Genomic DNA, 22,771 nt, shown 5'->3' with positions numbered 1-22,771 from the left:
CTACTCTGGAAATGAACATTTCATGGGACATGGAGCGCTAAACTGCGTAGTTTAACTTTGTCCACCATGAGATGCTACTGATAGAGAAAAAAATGTTCATACAGCCCAGATTCCATTTCCAGTCTACATTTAAGCTATTTGTATATCTGTTCATTTTCAAAGCTATTGGTAGGCAAATCTGTTTGCTCTTTCACTCTCCATTTTTCCAGGCTTTTGCAACTTAATTATTTTCTTCTTACAGAAGCCTTTGAATCTGTAAAAAAGCTAGAATTATGTGTCCAAGTTATAATTTCTGTGATAACCAGTTATAAAAAGGTCCCCAGCTTAGCACTGAGCAACTTGTTGTCATAACAAGAAAAATACTATAACTGGTATTAAAGTGAAATGATCAAATTTTACTGCTCTCTCCTCTTAAAGTTAATTTGATGGCAAAGCTTTATTTAAATAAAAATCCATCTGTCTCTACTTTGTGTTAACTGCAGAGGTTTAAGTACTTTATCACTAATAAACTGTCCCTTTGGGGGGCCCAAGTAAATGACTGTGCATTGATAAACTGTTTGACTTTGAAGAGTCAGATCCCTGAAACCTTCCATAATCAAACACTTGGCCTGGCCCTGGAACAAAGGACAGGCTTCTCTATACTTAAAGGCCACTGAGCGCAGCTCACAGCAGGGAGAGGCACAACCTGCTCAAGCCGACAAGGGTGGACTGGGGACGAGCAGGCTTAATGGCAGCCTTTCAATTGCAGGGGTGGCTCCAGGACTCTATTTCTGGAACTTCTTACTTTTCTGATTTGCAAATTATGGGAAAAGAATTTGCACACTTTCTAAAATTAAATAGTTCTCTCCCATCAGCAGACATCTGAACTTACATCAAATAATCTGGGAGTTCAATTGTTGAAGAAGCTTCCGTGGAGGCAGTGCAATCCTCTTTAACTCCTACAAAGAAAAAAAATTCAAGCGTTCACCAAAGGGTATGGTTACAAAATGGCTATAATTCTAAAATAGATCAGAAGCATCTGGAACACTTTTCCTCAAATTCTATTCTTCCATCTCAATAAGCAATAGTGAGCAAGGAATACAATTGAACAAGAACAATAGAGGCCCTATGACCAGCGCCAGCAGAACCGACGCCAGGCATTGAAAGCACCCTGGCTACTGCAGTGTCTGCACAATAAAGGAATTCCATCTTAACCCAAGGTCAATCTTCTATTCTTTCAACAACAGTTGTGGCATCTGCCCAGCAATTCAAAGATTGTGGTGGCAGATGCAGCCAGACAATGGGAGATACAAACTTTACATCAACATCTACTTTTCATAGGATTCAAACAAGGCAGATAAGATGGTGAAGTCAGGTAGCAGACTATTTCGATGGCTGTATTTTTACTGCTATTCTTTTTGTAGGAAGACAGTGGAATTGGGCAGGAAGTTTTCCTATCAGTTTAAAGTAATTTAAAATAAGTTATTAGTGAACACCAACTTACACTCCTCTAATCTCTAACCCTCATAATACTACACAGATTTGTTTTTAAGAGGACAAAAGAAAGTGCCAGTTGCTCAGGACTGCACTGTGATAGTGTATAAAACCCCTCAGTATTCCATTTGTTTGAATGTACCATTTTCCAGAGGGTATGTTTAGACGTTTTTATTAGGTTAATTTTTTATCATTCAAAGTAGAATTAAATTAATAACTCGAACCCAAACCCTGCCTGCTAGCAAAACATACATGTTCAATATAAAATGAGTGAGAATTTAATAATTTCTTGGTTTAATATTTTAAAGGACAAAGCACACTAAACAAATTATGCAGACTCTGTGGGCTTATTTTGTGTGTGTGCGTGCGTGTGTGTGTGTGTGTGTATTTGATTCAGGCTTAGGTAAAAGCTTGTTTTTAAAACAGCCTGAGCCTTAAAGGAAAAGGCATCAAGTGCACATCACCTGGCTTCTCCTTTGCCACAGACACCAGATCAATTGCAGTAGAGCAGAGGATGTGGGTCTGAATCTATCCTCGGTTCGTGATAATCTCGATTGGCTTTGAAAGGTACTACATCCTCAGTGAAGGATTCAGAGACTAGGCCTGCTTCTCTTGGCTTCCAGCTCTGAGAAAACTCAAACTCTGCTATAGTTCTCAACATTTTGGGATCCAGTCTCTGACTCAGGATTACCATCTGATGGTGGGAAGTGTGGAGAGTGGGGCATACCCAGGAATCTGGCTTACTAACTCTGAACATGGAGTTTCATTACCTCTTTTTCTCTTCCTGATCTGGCAAATTCAAGTACGATAGTGTTTGAGGGAAAAAGCTTACACCTACCTCTTGGGCCACTATATACTACCATGCTGATCTACATATTTCAACATATATGCTTTGACAAGCAATATACTCAATCCAGGTCAATAAAGGCACTGCATCATACTATTCCATAGTCAAAGCTTCTCTCCTATGGTAAAAATGGTCAGTTAAATCTAAGGATTACAGACTTTCACTACTGTGGGCAAATTACAGAAAGATAAAATTCCTTAAAGTCTAATCATTAAAGTACTTTTTCTAAAGTTGTATTTTCCTGGGAAATTTTACCTTAGTTATGCTGGGTTTAAAATTGGCAGCAGTCCTAAATGATGGGTTTGGATCTTCTGTATGTTGGTATGCAAGACATTAAGTTCTATATATATAAAATAAGAGAAATCTAATTGTGTCATTAGGTTTTAAAGATCACTACCCTCAGGTAAGCAGTCTTTCTACTGATTAGCTTTTCTTTAGAGGTAAAGCATTATTTTAGGCTTCTTTGGGTCTCTAGATATTTGGCTTTGAAAGCTTCCAAAAGCTTGAAATGGTTAAATTTATTAATAACGGTTGATGTTAGCTAACTAAAAGTGTTCTCAAAATTGAAAAAAAAAAAAATCCCAAGATCTATCAAGCTAATCACCAACAGCCTTGCAGAAGATAAATTGCTTTCACTCTGAATGAAGATGATGTTATGGATCTGCATATATAATTTTACCTCGCCTGTTTTATAAAGAATTTGACATTTCCCCTGTGCTATTATTAATTAAAGCAGGGTTGACCCTGCTTCTTGGTAAAGAAGGAGCTGAGTACTTTTATTGCTAATTGTGTGTCTGGTTAAATCAGTTCAAGAATGGCATATAATAGGTCATGTTGAGGTTGCACAATACTGTGACAGCTCTGGAAAAGCGCAACAAAGTTCACCTTCTAAAAGGGGGTCTCTGGAGGATGACAGGGTCATTTTCAAATGTCACCATCTTAAGAAACATAGAAACCATGTTTAATAGTTGGCTAAAAAGAGACAGAAAATGACTGCTGTAAAATGCAAGAAAAAAAATTTGCTCAAAAGGACAATACTAAGATTAATAACTAAACAGAAGGTCATTTGATAAAAAAGCATTACTAATTACAAGCAGCATAATCTCATATTCAGGATAGTCCGCTCTTCCCATTCATTTAACCCATGTAGTTGGTTTTTACAAATGCTAAATACCTTCATTGGAATCCAGACTGGAGTTGTTCAGCTTGGCAATTTCCTCTTCTCTTTTAAGGTCCTCTTCCTTTTCCTCAATCATCTCAATGTCATGCTTTTTTATTTGGTCCTTTTCCTTGTGTCTTTTAGACTTCTTCTTGGACTTTTTGTGAGACGAATGGTTTTCCTCCATAGGCTTTGGACATTTTAGTAGAACTGAACCAGGTGGTAAGGTTTCCAGAGAAGTCCTAGAGGTATATTTGTCTTGCTGGTCCTCATAGATACTACCATTTTGACTAAAACTGTCAACAGGTAGGTCTTGAGTCCCCCGGCCTTCTGGAGTGCTAGGGGAATTGGAGTGAGAATTTACAGTCTGAGGAGGATTGGAGACAGGCAGGTGGGTTGAAGGCAGCGGTGGAGGCGTGGGGATGGCAGCGGCTGCAGGGGGCAGCGGGGGGCCTGCAGCAGATTTTTCACTGGTGGGATTCAAATGACCATTTAATGTTGGCGGCACTCTATTTGTCAGGTGAGATATTCGAGCTTTTTTATTCATTAAAGGATCAATGAAATCTGAATCTAAAAGCCGTTTCTGGGGTGGGGGGGGAACAGGGAAAACAGATGAGCCAGTTTGCACTAAAATTCAATACATGTGTCACTCGTTACTAGAAGAACAACTGAGTAATTTTATTCATACTTAAATTTATAACCAATTTAAATTCGTTACCAGCGTTGTGTTAACCATCCTCCAAGCTTAAGCACAAACAATCTACAATAAGTTTTCATGTCTAATGTAAAAAAGCAGAATCTGGCAAATATGTTTCTTGAAGTACTTATACTTTCTGATCATACAGCCCCACCCTAAGTTCCTTGAGAGACTAGGCCAATTTATGTGGATTATACCACTCAGGAGTATATTAAATAGAGGTGGCCTCCTCCTTCCTCTGCTGGCCACAGCTGACCTAGTTATATTCAGTGAGAGGAAGAAGCAGTTTTTAACATTATTGGTTGTCAGAACCAACAAGGGTAAGTACAGGGCAATAAAAGCCTACACTTATTTGATCTCTTCAAATGTGCTAACATGCTCCAGTTATACATATTTTGGCTGTCTTAAGATGGCAACAACCAGCACATTCAGAATAATTTCTCTACATACCTCTATCATTGCTGAAATGTCATCCAATTTTTTCTCCCTTAATATATCTTTTCACTGAATTGAAAGATAAGTCTGAATAACTAGTCCATAAAAATTATATGGAGTTACTATTTCAAAAAATTTCAAAAATCATGCTAATATTAGCCCAATCCAGCAACAACAATAACAGTATTTAAAATAAAAAGGAAAGTCAGATAGTTGAAAAGTACAAAGCATACATCCAATGTAATACTGTGGCTAAAACTTTAGCTTGAAAGAAAATAATAGTTAATCATCACATTAATTTATTCTGTGTTGAATTTAGGGCCACTGATCTCACACCTAGTACATAATTAGATCAGAGTATAACTAGCTTTATAGTAGTTGGCATTTGAGGCTTCTGTAGACAACATACATGCAAGGACAGAATTGCTTTTATTTTGTTCCTCCTCTGTTCCTCACAATAGGTTTCTAACATTTTCTGACATGTGAATAGCCTTTTGCCCAGGGCACGCTAACTGTTCTGCACACATCTGTCCTGCCTCCCTAAGCCTTGGGAGGGGGGTCCAGAGAGAGGAACACTCTGTCAACAGCACTGGGGTAGAGCGGTTTGTCTCATTGCCAGTCTCAAAGACCTGAGAGTTCAAGGTTGTCTGAGAACCAGGTGGGCTTGACCTCTTATGTTGCCCAGGATCTCCCCATCTTTTTCCAACTGAATCTTTTGGGGGAAACTCTAAGCTGGAATGGAGTCTCAGTGGAATATTCTGATTGGGATCTAATCAAAAAGTACTTTAAGAAAACATATGGAAATAGCAGTTTTTTATTTGCTTATTTTAAAAACATTTTTCCCCAAGAATATTTTTCTAGAACGTGCTTTAGACAAATGTAAATATCTTCTATTTTCTATATAATCTAAGACTGGATATGGGACTGGATAAGTTAGTGATCAAATGGAAAAGTAGATAATCTTACAACAAAACGTGAACTTCAAGGATTGAAAATCAGAGTAGACATTAAGTACCTTGACTTAATGTAGTGTTATATGGTGAAAAAGAGTTCTGGGCTGGGAGCTGGGACCTGAATTCTAGAGTAAGCTCTGCCATGAACTTTGGGTAGGGAAGCTGTGCGGCTTTTCTGGGTCTCATTTCTCTCACGTATAAATCAGAAAACCTGAACAAGGTGGCCCCTAAAGTCCACTTCAGGGCTATGATTATATAATTTTATGCAATACCTGAGGAGAAGATGCAGTGTCTTTACTAGAACATACAGGAGATTCTGAACGGCTGGTGCTGGCAGCATTCTGAGATGGATTTAGTTTTCTGGAAAGGACACACATGTTCCAGTTAGGGGGACAATTTTCAAATGTTCATGATAGAAAGCCTACCCTTGCTTCTTTTTTCCCATCTCAACACTAAAATAACAATGACTATAATAATCACTTATTTGCATAATTTTTAAAGGAAAAAAAAATAAGAACGTACCTCGAGAGCACTGACTCTAATGACCGTCTGTCTATTTCATTATATCCAGGCCAATCTCTTTGGAGCTCTTTAAAAACATAATCCTTTAAGGTGTATGAGAGGTCCTTAGGATTCAGATTGGCTACCTGGTACATGGTATGAAAAGACAGCATTAGTTCTTTTTGCTATTTCTTAACCTAAAACAGGCAACCTTTTGGATTTATACTGAAAATAACTATATCAAATGGCTCCAAAGGGACATAGCTTTGCATATGCCAGATCTCAATAAATGCTTTTTGACTTCATTTGGGGAATTAAATAAAACTTTATATACATAGTTAAATATTTTTTTCCTGGATGGCCACTGCATTTGTTAAATAGTAATCCTACATTATGCAAAAAGTGGAGGAAGATTTTTTTTTAATCATTTTTTTTTTCTAGTCAAAGGAATCCAAAACAGTTTTCTTAATATCTTCATTATTTATTTCTGGCTATTAATTCCATTACTTTTGAGTTACAAGTCCTTGATCACTTGTATTAAGTAGAAACCAAACAGTGCCCATATGTTGGTTTACAAACGTTCCCTTCCAGTAATCAACAGAAATTATCTCCATAAACAGTATCAATTCTGATAATCTTGTCTGTCATCTTCTTGGCTTGCTAAGCTTGCTCGTTATAGCTGCCAGTTCTCCTGAAGAACCACTTTTTCAAAGTCCTTGAAATTCCCCCAAACCAATAAACGGAAACAGAAACCAAAATAACCCCCAAATTACTGTTATTATTTGCAAGTGTAATCTTGTCTTATCCCTTAACTACGGTTCCTTGCGCATCCAGGCCCAGGATCCATTAACAACATGAATGTATGGATTCAGGGGCCAAACCAAGAGTCATTTTCAAGGCTGGCAGAAAGATATTCTTCTTTTCATTTCCTACTGGAATGGTCTTTTTAATAACGTCACTTCTTTCTGTGTCTTTTAAAAGTACTATAAAATATAATATGATAGCTTATGCTTTTCTCACAGCTCAGCTGAATACTAACATTAATGTTGATGTACAGTAGAAAATGATAGGCTTATCTTAAAATTCAACTTTGCAAATAAATTAACATGAGATACAACCAGATTTCTCAAAGTGGAATAAATACAACGATCTTACAATCTATATTCTGCTAGCTCCTAAGTTATAACTCCAGCTTCAACTGTCCTCTGGACACCAGACTCTTATATATATATATAACTACCTACTGAATATCCATCTCCATTTAGATATGTCTAATAGACATCGTCAAAATAGCATGTATGTAAGACAGGATTCCTGATTCCTCTGCATACTCTTGTTCCTTTTCCATCCCTCCCCATCTCAGTCAATGGCTCAGTATCCATTCAGTTGCTCCATTTAGTTGGTCTGGGGTGAAATCCAGGAACTGGCATTTTAAAAAAGTTCTCTAAGGGATTCTAATATGGAGCTAGGATGAGACTATGCTCTAGATTCTATCAAGTAAACAACAGTAATGACACTCATATCCCACTTGCTCAGGAATTAAGTATACCTACATTTAAAAATTATATCTATACACATATTCATGATCACATGACTACTGACATACATCAGTAGCAGCCTCTGGGTGAACTGCCTCTGCCATCATTTTGCCCTCTCATCCTCTAACCTAGGAGGTAATTTACAACCTTTCTGGAGATTCAGTCACCAAATATTTTGACTTATAACCTGAACCTCCCCCCTTCCCCAAATAAAAAACTGAACACACACACACACACACCTATACCCTCATCCTCATTCATTCTTTCATCCTGTCTCTTGAGCTCTTAAAACTGCTATGTGACAAATGGGTTTCAATTAAGTGTTTCCAAAAAGTGCTCAAATGACTTAATAAGATCCCTGAAATTGCCAAAGATACCTTGGGGATTGGTTAACCCAGAACTGGAGATTATGGTTTCACTCTTTCATGACACTTGGTATCATGTCTTGAATATAAGAGAAAACAGATGAAAAGGACTTAAAAATGTTATTCTTTGAATAATACATGAAAACCTGCAGGTTTATTTTATTTTTTAATGATGAAATTTAAGAACAACTTTGGAAATGTTACTGCTTTAGAAAAAAATAAAGAAAGCAGACTTCCATTTCTGGTGGACTTGAATACTAATCAACATTTATGACACAAAGTCATTCTCAAAAATACAGGAAGCTACAGTCTGATGAACTGTTGATTTTAACAAAATTACTTACTTTTATACTTAAGCTTGTGATTATACGGTAACTGATCAGTGCTAATACTTTACATATTCATATCCTTTAATGAAGACAGGTGACTGACTTCAGCATACCCAATGGTTGAAAAAGGCAGAGTATTACAGGCGAAAACAGCATGCAGGGCAAGACACATTCAAAACTATTTAGCAGGTAAAAATATTCTAGCTTATACCGACCAAAGACCAATAAAAACACATTGTGTAACTTCACCTACATAAACCAATAAAAATTATGGCAATAGTTCAGCGGATTCAAGACCAAAAGCAGATAACCAAAACTTCGTTTACTTTTTTTTAATGGAATTTCAGGGCAAAGTTTGTTTAACCCAAATGAAGATAATGACTCGAAACTTGATAATTCAGAAGGCTCCAACTTATAAAACCTAGTATAAATGTCTACATTTCAATTAGTTTTTAATTAAGTGTTTAAATCAAGATGATTTAACTTAATATTCATATATCATTGATCAAAACGAGCCTGAAATTTCTCTACCTCAATAATAATGATAACAACAACAACAGCAACAAGCCTTCTCAAATGAACTCCCCAACAAGAAGGTAAGCAGAAGGAACTCTCTCCAGCTGTCCTCACCTGTTGCAGAATTGCTCCAAGGGAGTTCTTGTCTTTCTGATTGACACCGTCTTTCTGCAGTCGAGCTAGCAGCTCAGGTTTCTTATAGGCCTTCAGTGCCAGTAAGTGAATCACCCTGTCCCGATATGGCCGCTGAGAAACACTGCTGCTGCTATGTGTCTTTCGAATGGTATTTGCAGGGTTCATGGGGGTTGATCTTTTCCTCTCAGGCACTGCATCTGAAACAGCTTGAGGTGCTTTCCGAATTTGCACTCTTTTCCCTAAAGTCCAGTAGAAATGACATTGTTACACATTTGCGGGTGATAATATAATGAGCATCTCAATTTCCACAACTCTTGATTTAGGTACCTCTTCATTCTGGAAGGAATAAAGACTTCATATTTCAGTTTTTACTTTAAAAAGGTATGCAAACAGAGAGCATTCTGAATAAATGGCCTAAAATGTGGATTCAGAATTTTTTGACAGAAGCATTTATTGGAATAAATATGTATTATAAAAATATTTTGGCCACTTAGCTATACACACAGATAATAATTAGTGACACACACCATAGCAACACACTGGAAATTTTAAGGTTGTAGGCATTTGATGTTAAGTGGAAATAAAGTAATCTCCATGCTCACCTGTGCTACTTACAGAACTTAAACCTACATATTGTATGTCATTTCGTTGGCAGATATGAATACAACGAATATGTGAAATGTGAAAAATACCTGTCTATCTCACTAAGGACACACTGTTGGCTGAGCTCAGTCATTAGCTTAATTTCACAGATTCAGAAGCCACAAAGAGGAGAGTCGGGCATAATTTGGGGTCAACATTCACCAGGGCATTCATGGGTGATCTTCCTTTTCAACAGACATAACATACTCTAGGAGTCAAAAAGCAAAAACAAAACCAATCAACCAACCAACCAACCAACACAGTCTAAGAGGGCCAGACAAGCAGATCTCTCCTCTGTGGTGCTGAGACTACAAGGTGAGTTAGAGGAATGGAAAGTGGTAAAAGCAGGCATTCACACCATTTCTGCACAGGCCAGTGCCATTCACATAACTAACACACTTTCTGATTAAACTTAACAATGACAAGTGTTTGGCAAGTGGCTATTTCTAGAAAATACTGTGGGCTGTAGTGACCTGAATACTATATGGATGTGTGAAGCCATCAGTACATGGCTGGTCACTGACAATACCTGGTAACCATTCCTTGCTGAAGAAAGAGAGATTAGAATGAAACTGTATTAGACCCTCACTTTATGATTTCTGAAGTGAAATCTCATACGTCACTACTAAAGCCTCCAACCCTATGCGCATTGGTTAAAGAGGGGGAAGAACTGGTAATGACATACAAGGTGGAACAACTGCATTAGGGACAATACTAGCAATTAGAAACAATGGATAAGTAAAAGCAGTCTCTAAAGTGCTGTTGGCTTGGGTGAAAACAGCTTAATGGGGCTTTACTGAATAGTAGTTCTGTCCATGCTGGGTTCCCAAGGCCTGGCCAGAGGGGCTGTTTGTTTGATACAATCCTACCTAAAGGAGAAAGAAAGGTCTCACTGGCTCTTATATTTCTTTACTATCTGGAGGTAACCGATTGTAAATATCAGATCAAAATACTGCACAACAAAGGAACTCAACATTAAAGGGCCACTGCCCAGTGGTAAGAAAAGTTATTAAATTAAGGTACAATTAGAGCTTTGGAGATAGATTTAGATCTGTTTTCTGTATTTTTCTTAATTCAGAGATAGTTAGATCAATGTCAGATGTGCAGGGAACTAATATTTATCTTGCACCAATTATGGGATGGGGGAGGGGCACCGTGCTAAGAGCTTTACACGTATAAAGTCTCATAAAGTAACCCGATGAGGTAGGCCTTCGTCCTATTTCACAGATGAGAAAACTGAGGATTTCAATGGGATAAGCTCAAATAGTAGAGTGTTGACTTAGCATTTGGAAGGTTCTGTGATTAATATCCAAATTTTCCTACTTGTACTTCTTTGTTGGAAAGGTTTTATGAACAAATGCCTAATGTCTGCCCTTGCTTCATGTTGGGCTGCAAGCTTCCTGTAGGCAGTGCTATGGCTGCTTTGTCTATCAGCAGACCTAGATTTTGATGACTTGCAAAGTGAAATGACCAGCAAAGTGTCAAAGTGAATGACAGCAAGTGAACAAGCAGACAGAGGAGCAGAATCAAGGTGGCCTGTCCTGTATTTTTGCACATTACCAGGCTGCCAGAGTCTGAAGACACATTGAAATTTCTAAAGTGGCAATGGCAAACCTTCCAACCCACCACTTCTCAGTTGCAATAGTGTCAGCAAACAGTACTACTTCCTTGAACTTTCAATAGGGATTTTTGGAAAGAAAGAATAGAGTTAGGTCAGACAAGTTTAGGAAACGCTATAAATTCCACACTCCCCTCCCCCCTGAAACCTGTTTAACTTCCACTTCCCCAAACCAAGCTGACTATGGATCCCTCTCCCACACTCGTCTCTGGGGAGAGGGATGAGCAGAGAATCATTTTTAACTAGACTCACACACACCATGACTGGTCATTTAGAATGAATTCAGGCCAGCAAGGAAGGCAAATACAAATAGAAACAAAAACAGGACTATCACTGTGTTGCAGGCTGCCCTACCTCTTTTGTAGGTCTCACCAACCTCTGGTCCACAGTCTCAAGAGAGCCCCAAGGTCTCCTGAGTTTACCCCACCCTCCCAAAGTAGACATAGGGCTACCAAATAAGGGAGGTTCACTTTGCCCTTAAAAGGGATCAAAGTATGATGTCTAACAAGCAATTAGAATCTGGGCAGGGATGTGACAGCACTGGAGTCTCACCTGGGGCCTAATGCTAGGCTATCATTGGTCCATGAATCGCCTACCCACAAAACACTCACTTCACCTTTACCTCATTTTAAACAGCAAGTTGTAGGGTAACCCATTTCTTTCAAATGATGAAAGAAGAATCCAGCCACACTGGGCCACAGAGTTTTGCACAAAGATCACTTGCTCCCTGCCTCCCCATCAATTTGTGCCTATTCAACCAGGAAGGAGTCCTCTGATTTAAGGTTAAGAAAGGCTATAAATGAAGAAAACATTAGTACTCTAAGCAGTTACAGAATTGAGATGCTAAAGCAAAAAAAGAGCAGGAAAATGTGGTTCAAAGTGGGCAGAAGAAAGGCTTTATTTTTATTTTTTACATTTGCCTCAGGAAAGCCCTTTTAATAAAGCCTGTGGGAGAACCTAATTCTCTTCCCAGACCCAACTGCTAATCAATTCCCTGGGCTCCTTATATAAACAGCAGCAGCGGGTCAGACAGAGTTGGGTAATCTGGGACTATATCTGAACCGTTTTGTTTCATAACAAGGAGTCCACCGCTAGCTTCTCCATTTAATATGAGATGGTAAAAGTACTTAGCCCTCCGTCTAATGACTCTGAGTAAACAATCTGAAAGGAAGGTGTTAAAACAGACCCTCAGAAAGAGAGCAGGGACAGCAACCACCTTCTGCAGTTGTTTTTCTGTTCTGTGGAACCTAACTAAAAGCCCTGGCAACACTGACCCAAGGTTTTAAAAACACTGGCAGGACCTTGACAGTGGTGTGACTCTGTCATGGTTAAATACATAATCCACTGCAATGGAATCCATCTCCACTACTTAGCATTTGAGATCACTTCTTCAAAAGGTTTACTATCAAAACATATATAAACAACAGTCATAGACTGTTAGAACTACAAAGGAACTTAGAAGTTATTCTAAGTTCAAAACCCCTTATTTAATTTATTTTTTAATCAGTTTATTTATTTATTTATTTTTGGCTGCATTGGGTCTTCGTTGCTGCGGGCAGGCTTTCTTTAGTTGTGGCGACGGGGGGCTACTCTTCGTTGTGGCTTCTCATTGCGGTGGCTTCTCTTGTTGTGGAGCGAGGACTCTAGGTGCACGGGCTTCAGTAGTTGTGGTGCACGGGCTTAGTTGCTCCGCAGCATGTGGGATCTTCCCGGACCAGGGCTTGAACCTGTATCCCCTGCACTGGCAGGCGGATTCTTAACCACTGCACCACCGGGGAAGCCCCAAACCCCTTATTTTAATATTTGAGAAAATTAAGGTCTCCAGATGTTAATTGATTTGTCCAAGGTCACTCAAACATGTACTATGTAGTAATATCAAAAATAAGGAGGATGGGGGAAAAGTTGGGAAAACTGGAAAAAGGATCCTAGAAATTAGGTTGGTTGGGTTATTTTATATACCTAAATAGATATTAGGTATATAAAATAACCAAAATTTACAATTCAATAAATTTCCAGAATTTAGATAGGAGTCAGTGAGCAGACTTAAGATACTGGTAAACTAGAAGTGATACTTTTTTTTTCTTTTTTTTAAACAAAGGGGAAGGATTATAACAACACAACAATGCTCATCATTGATATAAATGGCGTAAGTAGAACTGGAAATATTACTGAAGAAATGATAACAATGTTTTCCAGGTTAAAGCTTCTCCTGTGCTCCTCTCCAGGCAAAATAGGCCTTCCCCCACTCCCACCCCAAGCCCACTAAAGGGTCACAGAAACTTACATTCCTGGTTGCCTAGGCAAGCTGACCCCTAAGAGCACAGCCTTCCCTTCCTTACACTGGGCTTGTGCCCTAATTCAACTATCAGAGGACTGGATGATGCCACCATAACCCCCACAGTGAGACCAACATTATTCCTATTTGTCCTCTACTCGGGCTGACACTATTGAAAGAAACCTTGCTCTGCAGAGGCTTCTAAGCTGGCAGAGGTCAGCTTTTGGTATCATTTTATATGATATATTCAATTAAGAACTAAAGAGGTATCTCCTGTTGTCTTATGAAAAAACATAACTTGTTAATGAGGCCAAACTCTTATCATTTGCTATTTGCTGATACCAACAACTTGATATGTAAAATGGAGAGGCAATCATAACCCAGCTCATGGGGTGATTGTGAGATTTAGATGAATAACTACATGTAAGGTGCTAACCAGTGCCTTGTGCATCGCAAGCACTCAGGAGGTGCTGAGTAATATTAGTGTTGAAGGGTGACCGACTAGCATTTTAAAGAACTGAATGGGTCAGTTTTGAGATATTGAAAAAAGCAGAAGGATACAAACTGAGCTGCCTGGAAGGAAAGAAACATGGTAAAGGCCTGGCAATGGATAAAGTTAGAAGAAAAAGATCAAAACATGCCATAATAAAGAAGAGTAAAAAAATCAAAAAGAAACACCAGAGGGCTTCCCTGGTGGCACAGTGGTTGAGAGTCTGCCTGCCAGTGCAGGCGACACGGGTTCGAGCCCTGGTCTGGGAAGATCCCACATGCCGTGGAGCAACTGGGCCCTTGAGCCACAACTACTGAGCCTGCGTGTCTGGAGCCGGTGCTCCGCAACAAGAGAGGCCGTGATAGTGAGAGGCCCGCGCACCGCGATGAAGAGTGGCCCCCACTTGCCGCAACTATAGAAAGCCCTCACACAGAAACGAAGACCCAACACAGCCAAAAATAAATAAATAAATAAATAAATAAATTTAAAAAAATTAAAAAAATATATGTATATAAAAAGAAAGAAACAGCAGAAAAGCCAATCCGGATACTAGTCTTTTGCTCTACTGTATTCAGAATTGATTAGTCTTTTCTTAGGAGTGGTGTGTGCAGTTTGGAATTCTGAGGTGAAGAACTGGAGGCAGTCCAGAGGAGAGCAATAAAAATAATTAAAGGCTTGGGATACAGGCCATATTAAGGAAAGTTAAAAGGAGCTGGGGTTACTTGACCTAGAGAATAAAGGGCTGAGGAGGTTAATGACAAGATTTAAGACCAGAGAAGAACACTGCTGTGATGGTGAGTAGCCCAGGGCACAGAGGACACAGCACACAGGAGAAGGTTAAACAGAGCACTTGGCTGGCAGAGGTCACTGTGGGGCTCTGCAGGGGGGAACATATGTTTGCTCCTCTTAAAATGGTATAGATGTAATCTGGTTCAGATTTAAATTTAGATAGCCTCAAATTCTATGTGGTCACTCTAAAAAATGTATATAAATTATTTGTAGTGCCTATAAGAAACCCTGCAAGTTCCAAAATTCCCATACCATCAGGGCATGTATGGCCTGCATAACTCTGGGTGTTGAAAAGTCTCTTGTGTAAGCTGTACCGACCCTATCAAAACAAACAAAAACACATGAACATAGGGGACGCCCAAGGATCTTTCAATGGAAAAGTACGGTGATCATTGCTAATTTTCAAGCTTTGGAATAAATCAAGGTGAAGGTTTTCAGATAGTTATGTTGGGAAGAAAAAAAATCATTTTGATTGCTGGAGTCTTCTATTCCTTTGTCAAACACACCAATTTGTCTTACTGTTTATAAATTGGTGGTATTGGACTTAAAAAACACTCTCAAAGCAATAGGGACAGCAAATTCATAGCTTGCACTTAAATTTAAGAGCAGCAGATCTTATACATTTTAAAAACAATTTGAGATTTAGCCTACTAAAGTTAATTAAGTTACCTATGAGAATAAAGAAGAAAGAAAGGAGGTTGGAAGTTGTTACCTCATTCAGCAGGAAAGAGAAGATGAAAAATCTCATTGCTAGTAACTTACTGGGCAGGGAACTGGGCCCCGTGGGTACAGATACCTGGGGAAGCCATGAATTGTTGTTAAACCAAACTAAATGTATCTAAGCTAAGCACCAAGTCCCAGGAGCACTGGCTCTGTTCCAAAGAAATACTTATTAAAGATACTAGTGGAGCTTCTCAAAGCTGAATGTATTGTAGCTGGGTCAGCAATGGGAAAATACAGAAGTAGAATTATACCAAACCATGGAAAGATGTTGATTAAGGGATCTGGTTATTCAAGAGACTTTTTGTTAGCATTTACATTTTCAAATTAATATCCTTTCATCATTTACTATCCAGTGACTTGTGTTATTAAACTGACCGAGGCCTCATAGAGCTCATCCTCACTCTGGGTGATTCTCTCTATTACTGTTAATAGTCACTGTGAATTAACTCTTTAAAACTGTCAGGGTCACTGCTTGTAAAGGAGAAACTCATCTTGCTGGTCTGGTCTTAATTCCCCTCAATTTGATGGATATTTGAGTGAGCTGATGATAAAGGTGTTGGGGGTAGGGCAGGTTCTTAATTAATGGAGAGATGAGGATGAGGATCCATAATTGAGATGACATCACAATTGAGGTACCAAAGAGGCATCACCCTAATGCTTTGCTATAAGCACATTTTATACTTTTGCAATAAAACCTCCTTGTTGTGCAAAGATCCTTTGAAGTTCTGCTAATAGAAAACTCATAAGTTCTACTAATAGATTTTACTATAAAAATAACTCTCCAGAAGTATAAAATAAGAACTATACTGTCCACCACTGAAATTACATCATCCAGTGACAAAGAAAACACAACTGTACCACTATTACAAACTCACATAGTAAAGTAACTTGAGCAGATCCCAGTATTGTAAAGTAATAACAAATGGCCAATAGAGGATCTGGGATTTATGAAAGAAATAAAACTTTTCAATCTCTTCAATTTGTCAGCAGTATGAAGAGAATAAATGACTTTTGACCATGTTTTTCAAAGTGTTCTGAAAACTAATTTCTGTGTTTTCATTAAGTAATATTACCAATATTTACCTAGAGTGATCTTGAATTATTCCAATCAATCAGCAAGAAGGAGAAAGGTATCTATACAAACCTACATATGGTCCACCAGGTTTGATAACTTTTGTGCTTCGGTTGCGGGATTCCTCCTCTGCCTGGGTCATTCTTTCTCGTGTCATCTGATACGAGTCATTTGTTGCACACACTGTAATTTTATCTTGTATAAATCCCAGGCAATTGAGCTGGGACGCTCCAGAGCTGTCAGGTAAGATGGTGCCTTGTTAGATATGTCCCACATTTTGCATAATAAAGGCAAGCAGAAATTGTATAATCCTAAAACCAGCAGCTTTAATAATAACTTTGCAATTCAAAATAACTAATATTAGTCATTTTAAAATGTAAAGCTTACTTAAAATTTTTAAGTTTCTCCTCTTGATTTGATATCACATTTTTTTTTTTCCATATTCTGGATAGAATGGGTGAAATGAGATCTTAGAGACCAAATCCATGAAATGTTGGAAAAAAAAAAGAATCAGTACTTGGAATGAAGACCAGAGTCTTGATGGGCACTGTAGTTCTACTGTCATTTTTAAAAGAATTACCTACCACTGATGTGAGAAATGTTAAAAGTTTACTTTTAATGGAACCATAATATGTATGCTTTAGAACTGACTAGATGAAACAGACCCACCATAATAATGCTTTTTATTTTTAATAAGATATTAAGTTTAAGGCTAAAATACTGCCAAATATCATAGTTTAATTTATTACTATTCACCCAAATACCCTAAAAAATTTTAAACTTTATATTTACCATTGTTAAATCTCTATAAGATGATCTTTTGATATAGCAAATACTGAAAAATACTGGACAGGAGATTTTTGCAGAAATATTAAAAAAAGAAACCTTTTATTTACACAATCACGAATATTAGCACTGGCCAGGAAGACGGCTCTGTATTCAAAGTATTATGCTAATATTAGGGGATTATGGTAACAGTTATGCTAGTATTTTAAAAAGAAATTATTATGGCCTTAAAACAGACTAGAATGTAGAAGTAATGAAAATGTCACTACAGGTCTAATATTCTATTTCTAAACTTAATTGGAAGTAGCTTTGTTATGATGCTAAGAAATAAGGGTTGATAAAATTTTTGTAAGTTGCTAATAACTGTCTGTACAAATGCTATTTTAAAAAAAATCAGTTCGTTCATCTCATAAATATTTATTGGGCAGAGACTGTGTGCCAGGCAATGTGTGAGGTACCTGGGCTGTGACAAGGACTGACAGATGCGGTCCCTCCTTCAAGGAGCTCTCTAATGGGTGACAAGGATGAGCACACTGGAAATTATGATGCAGTGTGACAAGTGACAGGGGACAGGGAACCCCCAGGAAGGTACTTCACCTGGACTTGTGGGCAAGGCAAAGGCTTCCTAGAGGAAGTGGTGATTGAGCTGATCTAGAGGGATAATTAGACAAGGGGGAAGGACAAAAGTGTTCTAAAGGGATAACCAATGTGTGCAGGCTGAGAGGAAACAAGGAGAAGGTTTTCAGCTTGACCAAAGAGAGCTGGCAAGAACAATTAGAGGTGAGGCTGAAAAGAGGGTATAAGAAGTGCATCACACAGGGCTTTGGAGGTCATAGTATAAATTTTGGACTTTTCCCCAAGAATAACAGAGACTGAAAACAGTCTATTTATTCCGTAGAAAAATCAATCTGGATGAAGAACAGATTGGAAGGAAGGGGGCACTCTTGTGAAAGCAGGAGACCAGTTAAGAGGCTATTGAATGATTACAGACAAGAAGCAATGGCTTGAACCAGTGTGAATGCAGAACAGTAAACAAATTCCAGAGATAGTGAGGAGGCAGCATTGACAGGATTTGGTCAGAGATTAGCCATGGCCTGGGTGGGGGTGGGGGTCGGGGGTGGGGGGTGTCGAGGGTTAAAGATTGTGCCCAGGTTACTAGGTGTGTGGAGCTGCCATGTGAGACACCGGAGTACGGATGGGAGAGAGAAAGTGAATTCAGTGTTGCACATGGTTGGTGACTTTGAAGAAGTAAGGAGCAGTCTCAGGAGGGAATGGACTGTGAATAACACTAATATTTAAAATAATCAATAGGAAGATAAAAAGGCTGCAGGAGACCAAAGAGGTAGAGGGAAATTAGAAGAACAGTGTGTCATGGAAGCCATGGGAATAGAATACTTCAAGAATCAGAGAGTGGTCCACAGTGTGAAATGTTGGCAACAAGTCCAGAATAATAAGGAACCAATAAGCATCCCCTGGGTTCATGGGCAAGGAGGTAAAGGCTCTCTTCGGGGAGCGTATTTCAGTGGAATGGTGGGGACTGAAGCCAGACTTCGGCTCCAGAAGTGAGTATAAGGGAGGCAGTTTTTGTTTTTGTTTTTTTGCGGTGCGCGGGCCACTCACTGCTGTGGCCTCTCCCGTTGCGGAGCACAGGCTCCAGACTGCGCAGGCTCAGCGGCCATGGCTCACGGGCCCAGCCGCTCCACGGCATGTGGGATCCTCCGGGACCGGGGCACGAACCCGTGTCCCCTGCATCGGCAGGCGGACCCTCAACCACTGAGCCACCAGGGAAGCCCCGATTTTGTTTTTATTGTCTTTTTTTAATGAGGCCTACTTGAGCTGAAAAACCAATGAAAGGAAAGGAAGGGGTAGGGAGGGAGGGTGAGTAGGAAGAAAAGACTGCAGTAGAGAAAAGTCTGCAGTGTGAAGGTCTGGTGGCAGGAAGTTTGAATTTCAACATCTCCCCCTATTATTTACTAAGTAATTTACATAGTGAGAATAAGCTGAACCTATTACCATTCACAATGAAGATACAGTTTTCACCATCCAAGGTCAAGAAACAGATCTTTACATGAAAACAAAATAGAGCCATAAACCCTGTGGGCAAGAAGGTACTCTCCAGAATTCTCCACTCATCCCTTTTGAACTTAGTTACCTTAAAAGTTTAAATACTTTGACATATGTGTATAAATGTTCCTACAGTCCTTCTCTAGCCTAGCTCACTGTTTCCTATACTTGAGTATGCATTACTTACAGAGCTGTATTATGTAGTTTCACTAGGCCTGTGAACGGGCAGATTCAAGGAATTTTTGAGTGTGGGATTTCCACCATCTTACATATGAGAAAAGTGAGGCCCAAGGAGATTTAAAAAGAAAGATAAGAAAGGAGACTAGTTGATATATATTTTTTGAACATCTATTTATGGAGCTCAGCCAACACTGTAAGACTGGAAAATGGGTGTAAGAAAGCCCCTGCCCTTAAGGAGCTTGCACAACTGTAGGAGAGACAAGATACATGGAAAATAAAAAATCAAACTGAATAGAAAAGGTGGAGCCAGATTATAAAAAGGTTTTCTTGCCAGGATGAAAACTGGAACTCTGAGTGCTTTTGTTTTTATGATGGCAAATTTCAATTTATATTCATACTACACTTGGATCATACGAATGTATTTATGACAATTTTCTCACAATAATTGTTTCTTTTCTGTTGGCACATCATGTATAGTTTTGTAAAGTGACCTTAAATCTTTCTCCAAACAAGGTAGAAATAAACACACAGGGTATTTATGATGTAAGGGATAAACCATATTACCTATGATAGGCCTGGTTTTGAAGAGGGAATTAAGTTCCTTAATGAAATTCCTAATGGGACATAGTTCAACTTGATGTCAAAACGTTCTCACTGTACTAAAATAATTCTCTTAAGACAAGTGTTACAGGTAATGGCACAATTAGAAATCGGTGTGCCCTGTGGTGTGTAAAGAACACTAAAGTAGGAGTTAGAACTCAGTTCTCATTCAGCCCAGTCACTAACCAACCAGCTGTGCAACCTGTGAAGTGAAGGGGTGAAACCACACAATCACCGAGGACCCTTGTACTTGGTGATTCTATGATCTATTACAATGCTGTCCCACAGAAATTTCTGCAATTTAAAATGTTCTGTGTTTGTGCTGTCCACTATGAGAACCACTAGCCATGTGGTTATTTAGCCTATAATATGTAGTTAGTATGAGTGAAGAACTAAATTTTAAATTTTATTTCATTTTTATCAATTGAAATGTAAATAGCCCCATGTGGCCAGTGGCTATCACCGTGGACAGTGCAGAAAAGTCTACAGAGTCTAAAACACATGCAATTTATACCAAAAAATATAAGTTTGGGGGAAGGCAATTTTTAGAAAGCAAAATTAACATATACTCAGGGAAAATGGCAGATTAAGATAAAGCAAAAAGTTATTTAGTCGCCTTAAATGGGAGAAGAAATTTAGACCTCTCTCAGTGAAGTGTCTTATTTTGTATCTCTGCCTTCCGTCCTCACTTGGAACACAACTTTCCCTTCCTTTCTCCCACACACAGCAAGCAATTAAAGTTTCAAGTATGACACAGAGGAGAGATAGGGATGGACGGCCCTGGGGGCCTTGGGGAACTTTCGGCCAATGTCAGTGTTTTTCGGGAGGTTGGGGGCTCTAAGGCCTTGTCTTTATCCACAGGCAGAACAAACTCCTACGAGGGGCCGTTCTTTAATCAGAAACAACCACAGCAAAGAAGAGTGAAACAAGTAGCTTATTGTTTACAGAGGACCTAAGTAGATAAGGGTTCCAATGGGTACCCTGGGCTATGGGTGTGTATTTTTGTCTCCCTCCCTCCTTTTTTCCCCTGAAAATCAGAAATGACTGCTATACTGGGGTTAATTTCTAGTTTCCATTCTGCTGCAGAATAAAGATTTTTAAAAACCTATCTTAAAACAAGCCTTGCACAGCGAAGGAGGAAGGGGATATATAAGGCACACGTATATTTTCCTCCTTTATCTATGAGTGTGAGTCCTGAGGATACTATAAAGCACTCTTATTTATATTCAGTGAATAAAAACTTAAAAACCCCTCAAACTTGTCTTTAATTAAAATAAACAAAATAAACCATGTTTTATAGGTATAAAATCTATACCTTAAAAATTCCTCAAGGGCAAGAATCTTAAAATTTTTGTGATTGTATCCCACAGTGACAAATATAATTTCTAGCACATAGTATGTGCTCAATATTTCTCAAATAAATAAACGAGCCCTACCATTCAAGTCAGTAAATATTTAGGGAATGACTACCATGTATTTTATTGTAGAATTAAAAAAGAAAACCCTCAAAGAAAAATCATTTTCCCTTCAGCATACCTTGGAACGCACTTACCTGGAGAAGGTTTGCTGGATGCAGTCAAAGCTGCCTTGAGGGTTGTCTTTACCCACATTTGACAAATAGAAGTTAAAGGTATGCACTTCGTTGGGGGGATCATTTTTAGGGATTTTGACAAGCTAAAAGGGGGACAAAGAGAGAAACACCTCAAATTATAAATTTGCTATAGAATGATCTGATGACTGACTTAACTGTTTTTCAAGCGACATTCATTTTTTACCAAAGCCCTCTTGAGCATCTAAATTTATAGCATTTATATTACCAAATCATTCAAGGAATCTGACGAGCATGCTTGGAACTCACCACGTTCTTATTTCCATTTTCTACCCTAAAGTGTCAGTAATCATATCGGCTCAGTAATTAGTTTATAAGAGGAACCCCCTTCTTTTCAAACTAGAAAATGGTTATAGTTCACATGAAGAGTTATTAGTGAACTTGCTAAAAAGCCCTTCCTCTTTTGAGATACACAGGTTCTGCCTTTGGCTACATGGCCTGCTGCTAAATAGCTTCTAGATATTTAGATGGTCTCGAGATAGAGTCCATATCCCAATCTTTTGCTGTCTTATTACATACGCATTTCATTTTAATTCTTACTTCTTGGAGCAATATTTTTGAAGAATAACTAGCAGCATAAGGTGAATACCATAATTACATTCACACCAAAACGCAGCTGGGTGTTTCTCCCTGCCCTATGATTCTTGTACTCATCCTCATGTTTACAGAACAAGGTCAGCAGCCTACAGAGATTATTCTGCAGGGCACTCCAAGGCTGAGCCCTAGGCAACACTGTGGAACAGGCAGATGTTTCCTATGCTCTTGCTCAAGGTCTGGTTTCTCTGCTAGATGGGAAGCCCCATAAGTGAAGGGACAGGGTTGCTCTCGATTACTGAACCCCTGTACCGGGTACATTTTCCTGGCACACAGGAGGAGCTTAACATTTGTGAATAAATGAACTGGAAACTTCTGTCTTTCAACTGCTCCACTCTTCCCAGCTCCCAAGACCTTTCTTCCCTTGGGTCTACAGGGGCC

At 38.8% G+C, this 22,771-nt stretch overlaps 1 protein-coding gene across 1 annotated transcript in view; it reads right to left on the bottom strand.

The window, feature by feature from the left end:
* Window positions 1-22,771, bottom strand: part of ELL2 (elongation factor for RNA polymerase II 2) — a gene marked incomplete at both ends in the record, with an annotated part of 98,624 nt that overhangs the window by 32,619 nt on the left and 43,234 nt on the right. Inside the window, 7 exons of the mRNA XM_079701831.1 lie at window positions 872-938; window positions 3,495-4,062; window positions 5,837-5,924; window positions 6,087-6,211; window positions 8,928-9,187; window positions 16,630-16,793; window positions 21,740-21,861. Of these exons, the coding sequence (XP_079557957.1) occupies window positions 872-938; window positions 3,495-4,062; window positions 5,837-5,924; window positions 6,087-6,211; window positions 8,928-9,187; window positions 16,630-16,793; window positions 21,740-21,861 (1,394 nt within the window). The remainder of the gene's footprint in view (window positions 1-871; window positions 939-3,494; window positions 4,063-5,836; window positions 5,925-6,086; window positions 6,212-8,927; window positions 9,188-16,629; window positions 16,794-21,739; window positions 21,862-22,771) is intronic.

Source organism: Hyperoodon ampullatus (assembly GCF_949752795.1).
Source record: "Hyperoodon ampullatus genome assembly, chromosome: 4".
NCBI lineage: Eukaryota > Metazoa > Chordata > Mammalia > Artiodactyla > Ziphiidae > Hyperoodon > Hyperoodon ampullatus.
The sequence above is the reverse complement of the archived record's forward strand: the minus strand, read 5'-3'. Positions and strand labels throughout refer to the sequence as shown.